Below are 16,220 nucleotides of genomic sequence, written 5' to 3' on the forward strand. Positions count from 1 at the left end.
ACATACCCAATGCAACCACATGCAAATGCTAGTGGGGTTGGGGGAGGATTGATTTTGTAATTTGGGGGTTGTAGTTGCTGGGATTTATAGTTCACCTATAATCAAAGAGCATTCTGAACTCCACCAGCGATGGATTTGAAGCATTCTGAACCCCACCAATGATGGAATTGAACCAAACTTGACACACAGAACACTCACAACCAACAGAAAACACTGGAAGGGTTTGGTGGGTATTGACCTTGAGTTTGGGAATTGTAGTTCACCTATATCCAGAGAGCACTGTGGACTCACGCAATGGTGGATCTGGACCAAACTTGGCACGAATACTCAATATGCGCAAATGTGAACACTGGTGGAGCTTGAGGAAAATAGACCTTGACTTTTGGGAGTTGTAATAGCTGGGATTTATAGTTCATTACAATCAAAGAACATTCTAAACTCCACCCACGATAGAATTGGCTCAAACTTCCCACATGGAAGCGCCATGACCATCAGAGAATACTGTGTTTTCTGAGGGTCTTTGGCGACCCCTCTGACACCCTTTCGCGACCCCCTCAGGGGTCCTGACCCCCAGGTTGAGAAACACTGCTCTAATGTATGAGGGCAATGAGTTCCACAGAATTGGAGCATAGGTCAAAAAAGCTCTACGATGTATTGTCGAAGGCTTTCATGGCAGGAATCACTCAGTTCGGTATAGTGTTCCTGCCATACATCAAGGGAACCACTGACCGCAGAGGGAAGCTGATGAGGAAACACAACATACAAACAATCTACAAACCCACCAAGAAAATCCAACCAATGCTACGTTCAGCAAAGGACAAGAGGGATCCTCTCACCTCTGCAGGAGTCTACCGTATACCATGCAGCTGTGGACAAGTCTACATAGGGACCACCAAACGCAGCATTGCCCAGACATGCATCAAGGAACATGAAAGGCACTGCAGACTACTCCAACCAGAGAAATCAGCCATAGCAGAGCACCTGATGAACCAACCTGGACACAGCATATGATCTGAGAACACAAAAATGCTGGACCACTCTCACAACCACCATGTCAGACTACACAGAGAAGCCATTGAAATCCACAAACATGTGGACAATTTCAACAGAAAGGAAGAAACCATGAAAATGAACAAAATCTGGCTACCAGTATTAAAAAATTCTAAAATTAAAACAGCAGAGAGAAAAACAGGCAGGGACATCTAAGCACCTTTCAAGAAGAGTTTGCTCCAGGCACAGTCAGCCCATTGTATGCTAATCAAGGTGGTCAGTTGAAAAGATTCACACCTAGCCCAACTCACAAAAGCCTTTTGTCTCACCCTGGTCAGTCCACAGATATATAAACCCCTTTTTTCCCAGCTCCAGCAGACCTCTGAGGAAGCCTGCCATAGATGCAGGCGAAACGTCAGGAGAAATGCCTCTAGAACATGGCCATATAGCCCGAAAAAACCCACAAGAACTGAGCTCTACGATGCCTTGTAGCTTCCAGGTGTCCCTCCCTCCCTCCCTAGGGCCCGGTATGTAGAGGAGATTTTCCTGGGTAGATCGAAGTGACCACTGATGGGAAAAAAGGAATGAGGCGGTCCCTAAGTTACAAAGGTCCCTGGCCATTTTGAGCTCTAAATGTCAGGATCCGTATCTTGCAAGAGATCCGATGTTCTATGGGTAGCCAATGCAGTTGTTGCAGAATCGGTGTAATATGGGATCTTAGAGATGATCCTGCTAGCAGCCTGGCCACCGCATTTTGGACCATCCGGATCTTCTGGGTTGTTGACTTCAGAAGGCATTGCAATAGTCCAACCTCGTGGTGACTGTTGCGTGGATGACCATTGCCAATGCTTCTACCGAAAGGTCGGATGCCAATTTCCTTGCCTGGCAAAGATGAAAAAAAGCCTGCTTCCTTCTGGCCGTGATCTGGGCTTCCATCGTCAGCAATGAGTCCAACACAACCCCAAGGCTTTTCACAGTGGCAAGCGGAACCAGAGCTTCCCCATCGAAATCAGGCAGAGACTGGGTTAATTCTGGCGGCTGGCCGGGCCAGAGGATCTCAGTTTTTGCAGGATTCACTTTGAGTCTGCTTGCTTGCAGCCAACTCATCCCTGCTTCCAAACACAGCTTAAAGTTCTCAGGAATCGCAATGGTTGTCCCAGGTTCGAGACGCAAGAGTAGCTGGGTATCATCTGCATACTGGGAGCACCTCCTGGGCCATCCAGTCCAACCCCATTCTGCCAAGAAGCAGGAAAATTGCATTCAAATCACCCCTGACAGATGGCCATCCAGCCTCTGTTTAAAAGCTTCCAAAGAAGGAGCCTCCACCACACTCTGGGGCAGAGAGTTCCACTGCTGAATGACTCTCACAGTCAGGAAGTTCTTCCTCATGTTCAGATGGAATCTCCTCTCTTGTAGTTTGAAGCCATTATTTCACGTCCTAGTCTCCAGGGAAGCAGAAAACAAGCTTGCTCCCTCCTCCTCCCTGTGGCTTCCTCTCACATATTTATACATGGCTATCATATTTATTTTATTTATTTATTAATGCACTTGTATACCGCTAATATCTCAGCCTAAATCGGCGACTCATTGCGGTTTACAACACTTAAAAAACAACAATATTCAGATTAAAAGCATAAAACACATATACAGTACACAGTATTGGGCCACCAATACAGACCAATGCATCTCTTAACTAAAATCATAATCCAATTTCGTTGTCTGTGATTGCCAGTCCTTGATCATCAACTTCATCGCACCGGATTAGCCGAATGCTTGTTCAAACATCCATGTCTTCAGTCTTTTTCGAAATACCATCAGCGAGGAGGCTGATCTTATCTCTATAGGGAGGGCATTCCAAAGCCGCGGGACCACCACAGAAAAGGCCCTGTCTCTCGTTCCCGCCAGCCGCACCTGTGAAGCAGGTGGGATGGAGAGCAGGGCCTCTCCCGAAGATCTCCTCTCAGCCTTCTCTTCTTCAGGCTAAACATGCCCAGCGCCTTAAGCCGCTCCTCATAGGGCTTGTTCTCCAGTCCAGCAAGTGGCCGACGTAGATGTGAAATAACAGGGGTGAGAGGATGGCACCCTGGGGAACTCACTCCACAGCCAAGGCAGGATTTCTCAGAGCTTTGGCCTGACCACTCCACCCTCTGTCTCCAGTCCCGGAGGAACGAACTGAACCATTTCAGGGCTAAACCTCATACGCCAGACATATGTAACACTATGTAGCAACATCTGAAACATTTGCTGTTCCTGGTTGGAAAGTGTTATTCCTGTTTCCTTGTGCAGCACTTACTTTGAAAGGAGTTCTTCTACTCCAGAAACTTTGTTGATTTTGTGGCTGCCACAAAGTATTTTCAATTGAATGTATTGTCGAAGGCTGAGACTGGATAAGATATTCATTGAAAAACTAGAGCAAAATGTGCTACAGCAGGAAGTTCTTCCCACAAAAAGTTTTTGCAGTTTTTCCATGTTTTTATAATGGAACCAATTAGGAAATGACATTGCTAACCCAGGAACAAATCATATTCCATAGTGATGTGTGTTCAGGATTCGGTGATTCTCAACCTTCCTAATGCCGCGACCCCTTAGTATAGTTCCTCATGTTGTGCTGACCCCCCAACCATAACATTATTTTCGTTGCTACTTCACTACTGTAATTTTGCTACTATTATGAATTGTCATGTAAATATCTGATATGCAGGATGTATTTTCATTCACTGGACCAAATTTGGCACAAATACCCAATACACCCAAATTTGAATACTGGTGGAGTTGGAGTGGGGATTGATTTTGTCATTTGGGAGTTGTAGTTGCTGGGATTTATAGTTAACCTACAATCTAAGAGCAGTCTGAACCCCACCAATGATGAAATTGAACCAGTCTTGCCACACAGAACTCCCATGACCAAGAGAAAATACTAAAGGGTTTGGTGGGCATTGACCTTAAGTTGTGGAGTTGTAGTTCACCTCCATCAAGAGAGCACTGTGGACTCAAACAATGATGGATCTGGACCAAACTTGTCATGAATACTCAATATGCCGAAATGTGAACACTGGTGGAGTTTAGGTAAAATAGACTTAACATTTGGGAGTTGTAGTTGCTGGGATTTATAGTTAATTTACAATCAAAGAGCATTCTGATTCCCACCAATGATAGAATTGGGCCAAACTTAGCACACAGAACCCCCATGATAACAGAAAATATTTATTTATTTATTTATTTGGGGTTCTTGTACCCCGCCCTTCTCACCCCGAAGGGGACCCAGGGCGGCTTACAGCTGCAAGGCGCACTTAGACGCCTGCTACACAAACAATCATCACAAAAAATATAACAGTACAAATTCCCACAATTCAACATTATCCAATAAAATCAGTAAAATGATAAAATCAGTAAAAACAATACAAACCTGGAACTTCCTCCTACCCATCAGTGTACAATTAACTCAAAGATCTGTTTTGGTTCCATTTCGACAATCCTGCCGATCTTACACATCTGATTGTCTTATTTGGTTGTCACTGTCTAATTGCCTGGTTGCCCAAAGGCCTGGTTCCACAGCCATGTCTTCACCCTCCTCCTGAAGGAGAGGAGGGTTGGTGCTGTTCTGATTTCCCCCGGGAGTGAATTCCACAGGTGGGGGGCCACCACTGAGAAGGCTCTGCTTCTCGTCCCCACCAGCCTCACTTGTGAGAGTGGTGGGGTCGAGAGCAGGGCCTCCCCAGATGATCTCAAACTCCGAGGTGGGACGTAGAGGGAGATACGTTCGGACAGATACACTGGACCAGAACCGTATAGGGTTTTGTAGGTTAAGACCAGCACCTTGAATTGTGCTCGGAATTGAACCGGCAGCCAGTGGAGCTGGCACAACAGGGGGGTGGTATGCTCCCTGTATGTCGCTCCGGTGAGCAATCTGGCTGCCGCACGCTGGACTAGTTGGAGTTTCCGAACAGTCTTCAAGGGCAACCCCACGTAGAGCGCGTTGCAGTAGTCTATCCGGGATGTAACAAGAGCGTGGACCACTGTGGCCAGATCAGACTTCCCAAGGTACGGGCGCAACTGGTGCACAAGTTTTAATTGCGCAAAAGCTCTCCCGGCCACCGCCGAGACCTGTGTTTTCAGAATACTGTGTTTTCTGATGGTCTTTGGTGACCCCTCTGACACCCCGTCATGACACCTCCCCAGGGGTCCCGACCCCCAGGTTGAGAAACATTGATCTAGATCAGTGGTTCTCAACCTGGAGTCCCCAGATGTTTTTGGCCTTCAACTCTCAGAAATCCTAACAGCTGGTAAACTGGCTGGGATTTCTGGGAGTTGTAGGCCAACAACATCTGGGGACCCCAGGTTGAGAACCACTGATCTAGATGGTCTTGGAGAAGAGATGGCTGAGAGAAGGGAAGAGGAAAGCCAGGGTGAATATTGGAAGGGAGGTCCCATTGAGAAGGGAGCTGCAATATCCATGAAAGTGATGTCCTTCTGCCATCTCTAAAAGGGAGTTACAATCTGGGTAAATGTGGCTTTGGTGGCCTGGAGCAGGAGGCTCGCCTCTCCCTGTTAACTGTGTGGTTTTGTCCTTCTTTGCAGGTGTTGGCTGAAGGACAAAAGACCTGAAAGTGACCAAGAAGCTGCTGTGATTTCTTCTCTCTTTGTGAGTCTCCTTGCACAAGACTCAGGCGTCCTTGGACACTGTGGATCCCGGTTTCTGCCCTGGACATTCCTCCAGTGTGGACTGTGGACTCAGCTCTCACTTGGCTGGAAAACAAGAAGCTTGCCATCATGTCTAGCATGCCTAGCAATGACCTCAATGGATCGAAGCAGCCGGGTTATGGCCTTTGAGGGCACCATGCTGGGTTGCAGTTTATCAGGACGAGGCATCAAAGCCTGGCTGGGTCCAGGGATCTGTGGAGGGCCTTAAGGACTCTGTAGAGAAGGAGACCCGTTGATGGGCTTTCCCGGTTCTTGGAAGCGGGATCCCTTGCCAGCCTGAAGGGCACCGTGGCCCCTGCCCAGGGCCCCCATTGGTGCCCCATTTTGGGGGCCCACCATGGGGTCAGGTCTCTCCACAGGGGCTGTGGTTGCCATCGTCTTCAACTGCGTCATCGCTGTCCTGCTTCTGCTGCTCTTCCTCATCCTCTGCAAGGCGTGCCGGACGCCCGCTTCCTGCCCCGACAAGAGCCCTTCCTCCGAGGCGGACGAGCGTGGCAACGAGGAGAGGTACCTCCTCCAGCCCTGACCCTGCCGATCCCATGAACTGCTCTTGAGGGACTGAGGAGGCCGTTTGGAGAAGAAGCAGGCTTTGTTGGGTTCCTTTGGAGGGGGAGTGGGTGCTGAACCCTTTGAGCAATGGAGGGAGAAGACCCATTTTGGAGCCCCAAAGGGACCAGGGGACATTTCCAGCCAAGCTTTTCTAGGCGGAGGGACAAGTTGGATTCAATGTCCACTCTTGGTAGCTTTTTTCGCCCCGGCGAATCCGGAGGCTGGCCCTGTCCAGATGGTGGCTAGCAGGGCAATGCTTGACATGGAACATCCTATTTCACTGCCCAGGTTTCAGTAAAACCCTGGTTAGTTCAGGCTCTTTCTCATTGAGAGAGATCCCTGCGCACCTCATTGCATTGGCCTGGGTTTCTCTGGGGTTGGAAGTGCCACAGAGACCTTGGCCATAGATGGATCTGTGGGCCTCCTTCGAGCCCATCTTCAGCAGATCCCCAGGTGCCCATTGAGCCAGATGGAGGCCTGCAGGAGAACAAAGGGCTTCCCTACTCCAGAGGATGAGTTGGGATCCTCTTAGTAGCAGGGGATGATGGGATATGAGCACATGGTGGTTTGAGCAATGTGATGGCATATGTTGGATATGATAGCACTTGTTTGGAGCCCATCTTCAGCAGAGCCACAGGTGCCCATTGAGCCAGATGGAGGCCTGCAGGAGAACAAAGGGCTCCCCTACTCCAGAGGATGAGTTGGGATCCTCTTAGTAACAGGGGATGATGGAATATGAGCACATGGTGGTTTGAGCAATGTGATGGCATCTGTTGGGTATGATAGCACTTGTTTGGAGCCCATCTTCAGCAGAGCCACAGGTGCCCATTGATCCAGATGGAGGCCTGCAGGAGAACAAAGGGCTTCTCTACTCCATAGGATGAGTTAGGATCCTCTTAGTAGCAGGGAATGATGGGATATGAGCACATGGTGGTTTGAGCAATGTGATGGCATCTGTTGGGTATGATAGCACTTGTTTGGAGCCCATCTTCAGCAGAGCCACAGGTGCCCATTGATCCAGATGGAGGCCTGCAGGAGAACAAAGGGCTTCTCTACTCCATAGGATGAGTTAGGATCCTCTTAGTAGCAGGGAATGATGGGATATGAGCACATGGTGGTTTGAGCAATGTGATGGCATCTGTTGGGTATGATAGCACTTGTTTGGAGCCCATCTTCAGCAGAGCCACAGGTGCCCATTGAGCCAGATGGAGGCCTGCAGAAGAACAAAGGGCTTCTCTACTCCATAGGATGAGTTAGGATCCTCTTAGTAGCAGGGGATGATGGCAGCTGAGCACATGGTGGTTTTGAGCAATGGGGGTGATGGTGGCATCTGTTGGGTATGATAGCGCTTGTTCCTGGATCTGAAGGTGTCCTTTCTGCCCCTTCTGTGGGAAGACTCTTCCTTGGACAGGTGAGATCCACAAGGCAGGATAGCTCCAGATATCAGTTGGAAGCACTGCTCAAAGGAGTAAGACATGAAGGGGGCAGGAAGAGGGGAGAGGAAGGGTTGGGGGATCATGGGAAATGCACCCCGTTGTTCCACCTTTCCCATTGGCCCATCTTTGTTGTCAAACCATTTGAAAAAGTGCCTAGCTCAAGACATGAGATGGTGGAACTGGGAGACCTGTAGCAAAACCTCTCTGTTGAGGGGATTCGAGGATGGTGCCTTGTCCCAGAAGTGGCGCGTTGTGCCGTTTCGTCCAGTCCAGGCTTGCAGTACTCAAAAGTTGCTTTCAGAAGGGCAGGTAGAGCTGTGTTTGGTGTGTCCAGAATCAAAGGCCTTTGAGGGCAAGCAGGTCTCAGGTTTTCTGAGCCCTTTATGACACAAGAGAAAGAGAGTTTGGTAGGTTGGAAGGAAGGGAGGGAGGCTGATGCAAACGCCCTGTGAGAAATGCCTCTCACTTCTCGATGGCTGTGCTTGCATTGCAATGGGCACAACTTTGGGAGAAGGGAATTGCTGTAAGGTTGCAGATCCTGCAAGGACCAAAGCCAGAGAGCAGTCTTGCAGGTTTGTGTTTGCAGCAATGTCTCCGGTGTATGCTTCCCTGGCCCTTGTGCCCTGCTTCTTGGAAGTGAGGTACACCAGAAGAAGGAAGCTGGTGCAAACACCAACCCTGCAAGGTTGCTCTCTCACAATTTCTTTTGACAGCAATCAGGGGAGGTGGCTTCCCTTGCACTGAACTGGGAGACCTGTATGTTGAGGGGATTCTAGGATGGTGCCTTGTTCCAGAAGTGGCGCGTTGGGCCATTTTGTCCAGTCCAGGGTTGCAACACTCAAGAGTCGCTTTCAGAAGGGCAGGTAGAGCTGTGTTTGGTGTGTCCAGAATCAAAGGCCTTTGCATTGCCTGGTAGATGCACTAGTAGGACAAGCAGGTCTCAGGTTTTCCTATGGAGATGTGTGCGCGTGACACTCCGAGACTTTTACGGCACAAGAGAGAGTTCTGTAGGTTGGAAGGAAAGGAGGAAGGGAGGTTGGTGCAAACTCCCTGGGAGAAATATCTCTCATTTCTCAATGGCTGTGGCTGCATTGCAATGGGCACAACTTCAGGAGAAGGGAGGTGCAAACTCCCTGTGAGAAATATCTCATTTCTCAATGGCTGTGGCTGCATTGCAATGAGCACAAATTCAGAAGGGAGCTACTGCAAAGTTGCTGGCCCAGCAAGGACTCCCTCGCTCAGTGCAACCAAAGCCTGGGAGCAGTCTTGCAGGTTTGATGTTTGCAGCAACATCTCCAGTATATGCTTTCCTTTGGGCCCTGCTTCTTGGAAGTGAGTTACACCAAAGGAAGGAAGCTGATGCAAACACCAATCTTGCAAGGTTGCTCTCTGACAAGATCTTTTGACAGCAGTCAGGGGAAGTGGCTTGCAGGCCTTGTGATCTTACAGCCACACTTTTCTCTTAGTTCATAAAACAGGCATTTCTCCAAGGGGTTGCACCCATCTTCCTTCCACCGTGTCCTTTTCTTCTCTAGTTATGCCGTAACCTCATGGGAGAAAATTTCTGCAGAAGGGGCAAAAAGGGGGCAGCTGTGTAAGAGACGAGGGAGACTCGAATTGGTCTTTCCAGGACTGGGACTCCCTTGGTTTCCTTGCAGAAGGGGCAAAAAGGGGGCAGCTGCGGAAGAGACGAGGGATTGGTCTTTCCAGGACTGGGACTCCCTTGGTTTCCTTGCATTTGGCCTTCTCTTCTCAGTACCATTTTTGTGAACACTTGAGTCCTGGTATCCCAAAGAAGATGAGTCTCAATGGCAGTCACAACCGGTGTCCATCTAACAAGCAAGCAGAGGTTTAGGAGAGCAAGGTTTGCAAGAGGGCAGGGAAGAGGTCTCCTCTTCCAAAGCAGAGCCATTGCAAGGGGAATGGAGAGGAGTGTGGAGCCTAAAGGGACATTTGGAAGAAACGATGTGAGCTGATGGTGCACACACAGCAGAAATATGCAAAAGGGCCCCCCAAAGAGCAGCCACAACAGCCATGATATAGTACCTTTCATGCTCTGGTGGTGGCAAATGCAAGTGAGGCTTGCCCCATAGGTTTGTGTCCCTTATCCGTGTGGCAGGAGGCCATTGGGGAGGATCCTCCTTGGACCTCTTTGTGCTGCCGAGAGGCAGAGCGGATGTTCCCTTCTCGTGCCAATGACTCTGCGCTCAGTGGAACAGGCCTTTCCTGGCTGTGAGTCGACTGGAATAATAATTATTTTAAATAAAATGTGCATAATTTGTAGCAAAGGCTTCCTGGTTTTGTGTTTTTGGTTGTCAGTGGGAGGCGGGGAGGAAGATGTCTCTCTCTCTGTGTATGCATGCAGACCTTCACGTTGCCTGTCAATTCTTGGCAAGCCCATGACTTTCTCAGAGCATTCCTTCCTCTGAAACAAGGCACTTGATATTTCTTGGTGGTCTCCCCTCTATGTATTAACCAGGGCTGGCCCTGCTTAGTGGCCAAGATGAGAGGGGATCTGGTGCCTTTTCAGGAGGTGGAACCGATTCCGAATGTGCTCCTATTTCCATTTTCTACAGGCTATGGAGTGCGGGGGTATCTTGGATCAAGGGGACACGAGGTCCCTTGATCAAAGGGACTGAAATGGAAAAAAAGCCCTATGAGGAGTGGCTTAAAGAGCTGGGCATGTCTAGCAGGAAGAAGAGAATCATAGAATCCTAGAGTTGGAAGAGACCTCCTGGGCCATATGCCTGTGGAATAATGTCCAGAGTGGGAGAAAGAACCATTGTAGAATCATAGAATCCTAGAGTTGGAAGAGACGTCCTGGGCCATCATCCAGTCCAACCCCGGTCTGCCAAGAAGCAGGAATATTGCATTTAAATCACCTGTGACAGATGGCCATCCAGCCTCTGTTTAAAAGCTTCCAAGGAAGGAGCCTCCACCACACTCTGGGGCAGAGAGTTCCACTGCTGAATGGCTCTCACAGTCAGGAAGTTCTTCCTCATGTGCAGATGGAATCTCCTCTCCTGTAGTTTGAAACCATTGTTCCATTGCGTCCTAGTCTCCAGGGAAGCAGAAAGGAAGCTTGCTCCCTCCTCCTCCCTGTGGCTTTCTCTCACATATTTCTACATGGCTATCATATCTCCTCTCAGCCTTCTCTTCTTCAGGCTAAACATGCCCAGCTCCTTAAGCTGCTCCTCATAGGGCTTGTTCTCCAGACCCTTGATCATTTTAGTTGCCCTCTTCTGGACACATTCCAGCTTGTCAATATCTCTCTTCAATTGTGGTGCCCAGAATTAGACACAGTATTCCAGGTAAAGTGGTCTAATGAAAGCGGAATAGAGCATGGGGAGCATGACTTCCCTAGATCTAGCCACTAGGCTCCTATTGATGCTGAGAGGACTGAGAAGACTGAGAGGAGACATGAGGAGGGCCATGTATGAGGGGAAGTCATAGGGAGGAGGGAGCAAGCTTGTTTTCTGCTTCCTTGGAGACTACGACGCAATGGAACAATGGCTTCAAACTACAAGAGAGGAGATTCCATCTGGACATGAGGAAGAACTTCCTGACTGTGAGAGCTGTTCAGCAGTGGAACTCTCTGCCCTGGTGTGGTGGAGACTCCTTCTTTGGAAGCTTTTAAACAGAGGCTGGATGGCCATCTGTCAGGGATGATTTGAATGCAATATTCCTGCTTCTTGGCAGAATGCAATATTCCTGCTTCTGCCAAGAAGCAGGAATATTGCATTCAAATCATCCCTGACAGATGGCCATCCAGCCTCTGTTTAAAAGCTTCCAAAGAAGGAGTCTCCACGAGGTCTCTTCCAATGGTCCATGAGGTCTCTTCCAATTCATTGATTCTATGATTCTAGGTGTGGGTGCAGACTCCAGCTCTTACTCCAGCACTTCCGGGATGCTTAAGGGGACCCCAAACACAGGGTCTCCCAAAAGTCACCACACATAGGAAAATTTGCATATTCTTACTATAGTTTATATTACATTATACACATTTACACAACCTACTGGACCACACCTGAATCCTAGAATCCTAGAGTTGGAAGAGACCACCCAGTCCAACCCCATTCTGCCAAGAAGCAGGAATATTGCATTCAAATCACCCCTGACAGATGGCCATCCAGCCTGTTTAAAAGCTTCCAAAGAAGGAGACTCCACCACACTCTGAGGCAGAGAGTTCCAAGCTTTGAAGTGATGTCTTCCTTACCTTCTAGCCATCAGTGGCAAAAGGTACATCTACACTTGCATAGGAACAGATACCTTGGAATATGTTTGCCAAGAGAAGGGAGGGAGAATTGGTTGTGTTTTCAAAGGCTTTCATGGCTGGAATCATTGGGTTGTTGTGAGTTTTTCCAACTATATTGGCGCTCACGACCTCTGAGGATGCTTGCCATAGATGCAGGCAAAACGTCAGGAGAGAATGCCTCTAGACCATGGCCATACAGCCCGAAAAAACCTACAACAACCCAGTGATTCCGGCCATGAAACCTTCGACGATATATTGGCCATGTTCCAGCTGCATTCTCTCCTGACATTTTGCCTGCATCTGTGACTAATGGCATCTTCAGAGGTCTGTTGGAAGTGAGGCAAGTGGAGTGTATATTTATCTGTGCAATAATGTCCAGGGTGGGATCCAAAAGCAAAATCAAGACAGCTAGTAAGGAACACCATTCTGAAACAAGGGAACTCCAGACAGCAAGTAACCAAGTGCCAGTGGGTTGCTGTAAGTTTTTTGGGCTGTATGGCCATGTTCCAAAAACATTCTCTCCTGATGTTTTGCCTGCATTTGTGACAGGCATCCTCAGAGGTCAAGAGCCAGTCAACATCTCCCAAACAGAGGATGCCTCCAAGCAACAGAAGCCAGGCTACCTCTATGCAGAGACCCTCACTGATTGATTTTGCAGCTTCATGGCTACTCAGTGCTATTCAAGCTTGCTAATTGCAACATCCACGCTTGCTTCAGACAAACAAGGGTTCTTCCTCCCACCCTGGAAATTTCAGATATATGTATACTCCACTGACGAATCAAACCTCTGAAGATGCCATTAGACACAGATGTGTCACGAAAATATCATTGCAGCTTTGATAAATGTGGATTTAATGATGTGTGGGAATGAATGAAAGAATGGAAGGTGTATGGATGGAGTTAATAATTTTGGAGACAACAGTATAATACTAAGGCTTGCAATGACTAACTACCTGCTTGCTGGACTATAATTAAAAGTTGCTAATGAGAAATGAATATGTTGGGACAATGGTTCTTTCAAGTTAAGAGAAATGTTTGCAACATTCCTTATGTTAAGAAGGAAGTCAACACCAGCCTTGACTTCCTTTCTCCCACCTTGGATATTATTCCACAGGTATATATACACCCTATATATACACAGGTATATATACACAGGTATGAAAACGGAATGTTGGTGGGCAGGAAAAGAGATTTAAAAATGGGCTCAAAGCCAACCTCAAAAACTCTGGCATAGACACTGAGAACTGGAAGCCCTGGCCCTTGAGCGCTCCAGCTGGAGGTCAGCTGTGACCAGCAGTGCTGTAGAATTCAAAGAGGCACGAATGGAGAGTGAAAGAGAGAAATGTGCCAAGAGGAAGGCGTGTCAAGCTAACCCTGACCGATACCACCTTCCACCTGGAAAGCAATGCCCTCACTACGGGAGAAGATGCAGAGCAAGAATAGGGCTCCACAGTCACCTATGGACCTATCGCCAGGACACCGAACTTGGAGGACCATCATCCTCGGACTATGAGGGATCGCCTAAGTAAGCAAGTATATACCCTACTTGCCTAACTTCCAACAGACCCCTGAAGATGCCAGTAGCCACAGATGCAGGTGAAACATTAGGAGAGAATGTATTGTCGAAGGCTTTCATGGCCGAAATCCATGGGTTGTAGGTTTTTCCAGGCTATATGGCCATGTTCTGGAGGCAATTTTTCTCCTGACGTTTCGCCTGCATCTATGGCAAGCATCCTCAGAGGTAGTGAGGTCTGTTGGAACTAGGAAAAATGGGTTTATATACCTGTGGAATGACCAGGGTGAGACAAATGTTTGCTGGGGCTAGCTGTGAATGTTTCAGCTGATCACCTTGATTTGCATTCAATGGCTTGGAAGCGCCTGGGGGGGATCTTTTGTTGAGAGTGATTTCATGTGCCTGTGGACAAGTCTCCAGAGGGACCACCAAACGCAGCGCCCAGACACACGTCAAGGAACATGAAAGACACTGCAAACTACTCCAACCAGAGAAATCAACCATAACAGAGCACCTGAGGAACCAATCTGGACACAGCATATTATTTGAATACACAGAAGTGCTGGGCCACTCTCACAACCACCATGTCAGACGACACAGAGAAGCCATTGAAATCCACAAGCATGTGGACAATTTCAACAGAAAGGAGGAAACCATGAAAATGAACAAAATCTGGCTAACAGTATTAAAAAAAACTCAAAAATTACAACATCAAAACAACAGAGGGGAAACAATCAGGCACATCAAATCACTCTCAACAAAAGAATCCCCCCAGGCACTTCCAAGCCATTAAATGCTAATCAAGGTGGTCAGCTGAAACATTCACACCTAGCTCCAGCAGACAAGAGTCCTTTGTCTCACCCTGGTCATTCCACAGATATATAAACCCATTATTCCTAGTTCCAAAAGACCTCACTACCTCTGAGGATGCTTGCCATAGATGCAGGCGAAACGTCAGGAGAAAAATTGCCTCCAGAACATGGCCATATAGCCCGGAAAAACCTACAACAACCCATTAGGAGAGAATGCTGCAAGAACGTGGCCATACAGCCCAAATACTCACAGCAACCCAGAAGAATTTGTGTCTGTACGTAGAAAGAGGCGGTCAATGTGTAAACAATATCTCAAACTGAATATTTTGTATTCCAGTTTCCCATGGTGACATTGGGGACACCTTGTAGAGTCCTCTAGTAACCTTTGCATAGATTGGGATGGAAGTCCTTTGAGGCTCTCACAACAAAGGTGCAGCTGCAAGCGGAGTGAGCTTAACCTTCGATGTGAGGATATCTATTTTTGTTTACGACCTGAGGGAACGTTTCAGGAGCGCGCAACCCAAGGGAACGTTTGGAAGAAGCGATGCTGTGGCTGCCGAGCAACACATTTGCTGCTCAGTTTGCAAAACGCGGCCTCATGCCTCTTTGCTTTGCTTGCACAAATGCACGCACACACGTCTTCAATCGAATGCCAGCCCCGCTCGCCCTGAACTTTGGCTCCGCACTGCTCTCAACTCTTTCCTTTTATTTTCTAGATGCAAATGCAAAACCATAACCATGAATCCGCACAGGCCCTCTTTGTGTGCGAAATGCAAAGGCTCCGTCTCCGCCGCAGCTGTGCGCCCCGTGCTCCGTTCCCCACAAAGGGCCGCTTGTCCCCATCCGAGGATCACATCACATGTTTCGAGGGAAGAGGGAGACTTGGGAGGAATGATGAGCAGTCTCACTTGATGCTTTTGGCCGCCGGCTCCCTCACCAGGTTGAGCAGTTTGTCCAGCTTGGCAATCTCCACTTCTGGGCCTTTCTGCACCTCCTGGCCTTTCTTCTCCTACAAAGGCAGGAAAGACAAGCGGTTAGAGGCAAAGCTCTTAGGATAGGACTTTGGGGACTGTTTGGAAAGGAAAGACTCGTCACCTCTCCTCCACAGGTGCATCTACGCTGCAGAATAAATGGGACACTATGGACTGCATCAATAGGAGCATAGTGTCTAGGTCCAGGGAAGTCATGCTACCCCTCTATTCTGCTTTGGCAAGCATCCTCAGAGGTAGTGAGGTGTGTTGGAACTAGGAAAATGGGTTTATATATCTGTGGGACAAAGGACTCTTCTCTGCTGGAGCTAGGAGTGAAACGCAGCGGCCAAACACGCATCAAGGAACATGAAAGGCACTGCAGACTCCTTCAACCAGAGAAGTCAGCCAGAGCAGAGCACCTGAGGAACCAACCTGGACACAGCATATGATTTGAGAACACAGAAATGCTGAACCATTCTCACAACCACCACATCAGACGACACAGAGAAGCCATTGAAATCCACAAGCATGTGGACAATTTCAACAGAAAGGAGGAAACCATGAAAATGAACAAAATCTGGCTACCAGTATTTAAAAACTCTAAAATTACAACAGCACAACAGCAGAGAGGAAACAATCAGGGACATCTAATCAACTCTCAACAAAAGATTGCTCCAGGCACTGCCAGGCCATCAAATGCTAATCAAGGTGGTCAGTTGAAACATTCCCACCTAGCTCCAGCAGACAAGAGTCCTTTGTCCCACTCTGGTCATTCCACAGATATATAAACTCATTTTCCTAGTTCCAACAGACCTCACTACCTCTGAGGATGCTTGCCATAGATGCAGGCGAAACCTCAGGAGAGAATGCCTCTAGAACATGACCATATAGCCCGAAAAAACCTACAACAACCCAGAGATTAAAATAAAAACACAGTTAAAAATACAGATACAAAACATCATAAAAACATAAACTATCAACAACACCCAGTAG

General features: G+C 48.1%; 1 protein-coding gene and 1 long non-coding RNA gene across 2 annotated transcripts in view; one reads left to right on the plus strand and one right to left on the minus strand.

The window, feature by feature from the left end:
* Positions 1–6,224: 6,224 nt before the first annotated feature.
* Positions 6,225–9,964, plus strand: LOC137096155 (uncharacterized). The gene is made up of 2 exons (XR_010909353.1): positions 6,225–8,798; positions 8,877–9,964. It is a non-coding gene; the product is annotated as an uncharacterized lncRNA (long non-coding RNA).
* A 4,981-nt stretch (positions 9,965–14,945) lies between these two features.
* DNAI1 (dynein axonemal intermediate chain 1) overlaps positions 14,946–16,220 on the minus strand; it is a 186,220-nt gene continuing 184,945 nt past the window's right edge. The window contains exon 20 of the mRNA XM_060761145.2: positions 14,946–15,265. Coding sequence (XP_060617128.2) covers positions 15,161–15,265 — 105 coding nt within the window. The 3' untranslated portion in view covers positions 14,946–15,160. The remainder of the gene's footprint in view (positions 15,266–16,220) is intronic.

The sequence above is a fragment of the Anolis sagrei genome, chromosome 2 (assembly GCF_037176765.1).
Source record: "Anolis sagrei isolate rAnoSag1 chromosome 2, rAnoSag1.mat, whole genome shotgun sequence".
Taxonomy (NCBI): domain Eukaryota; kingdom Metazoa; phylum Chordata; class Lepidosauria; order Squamata; family Dactyloidae; genus Anolis; species Anolis sagrei.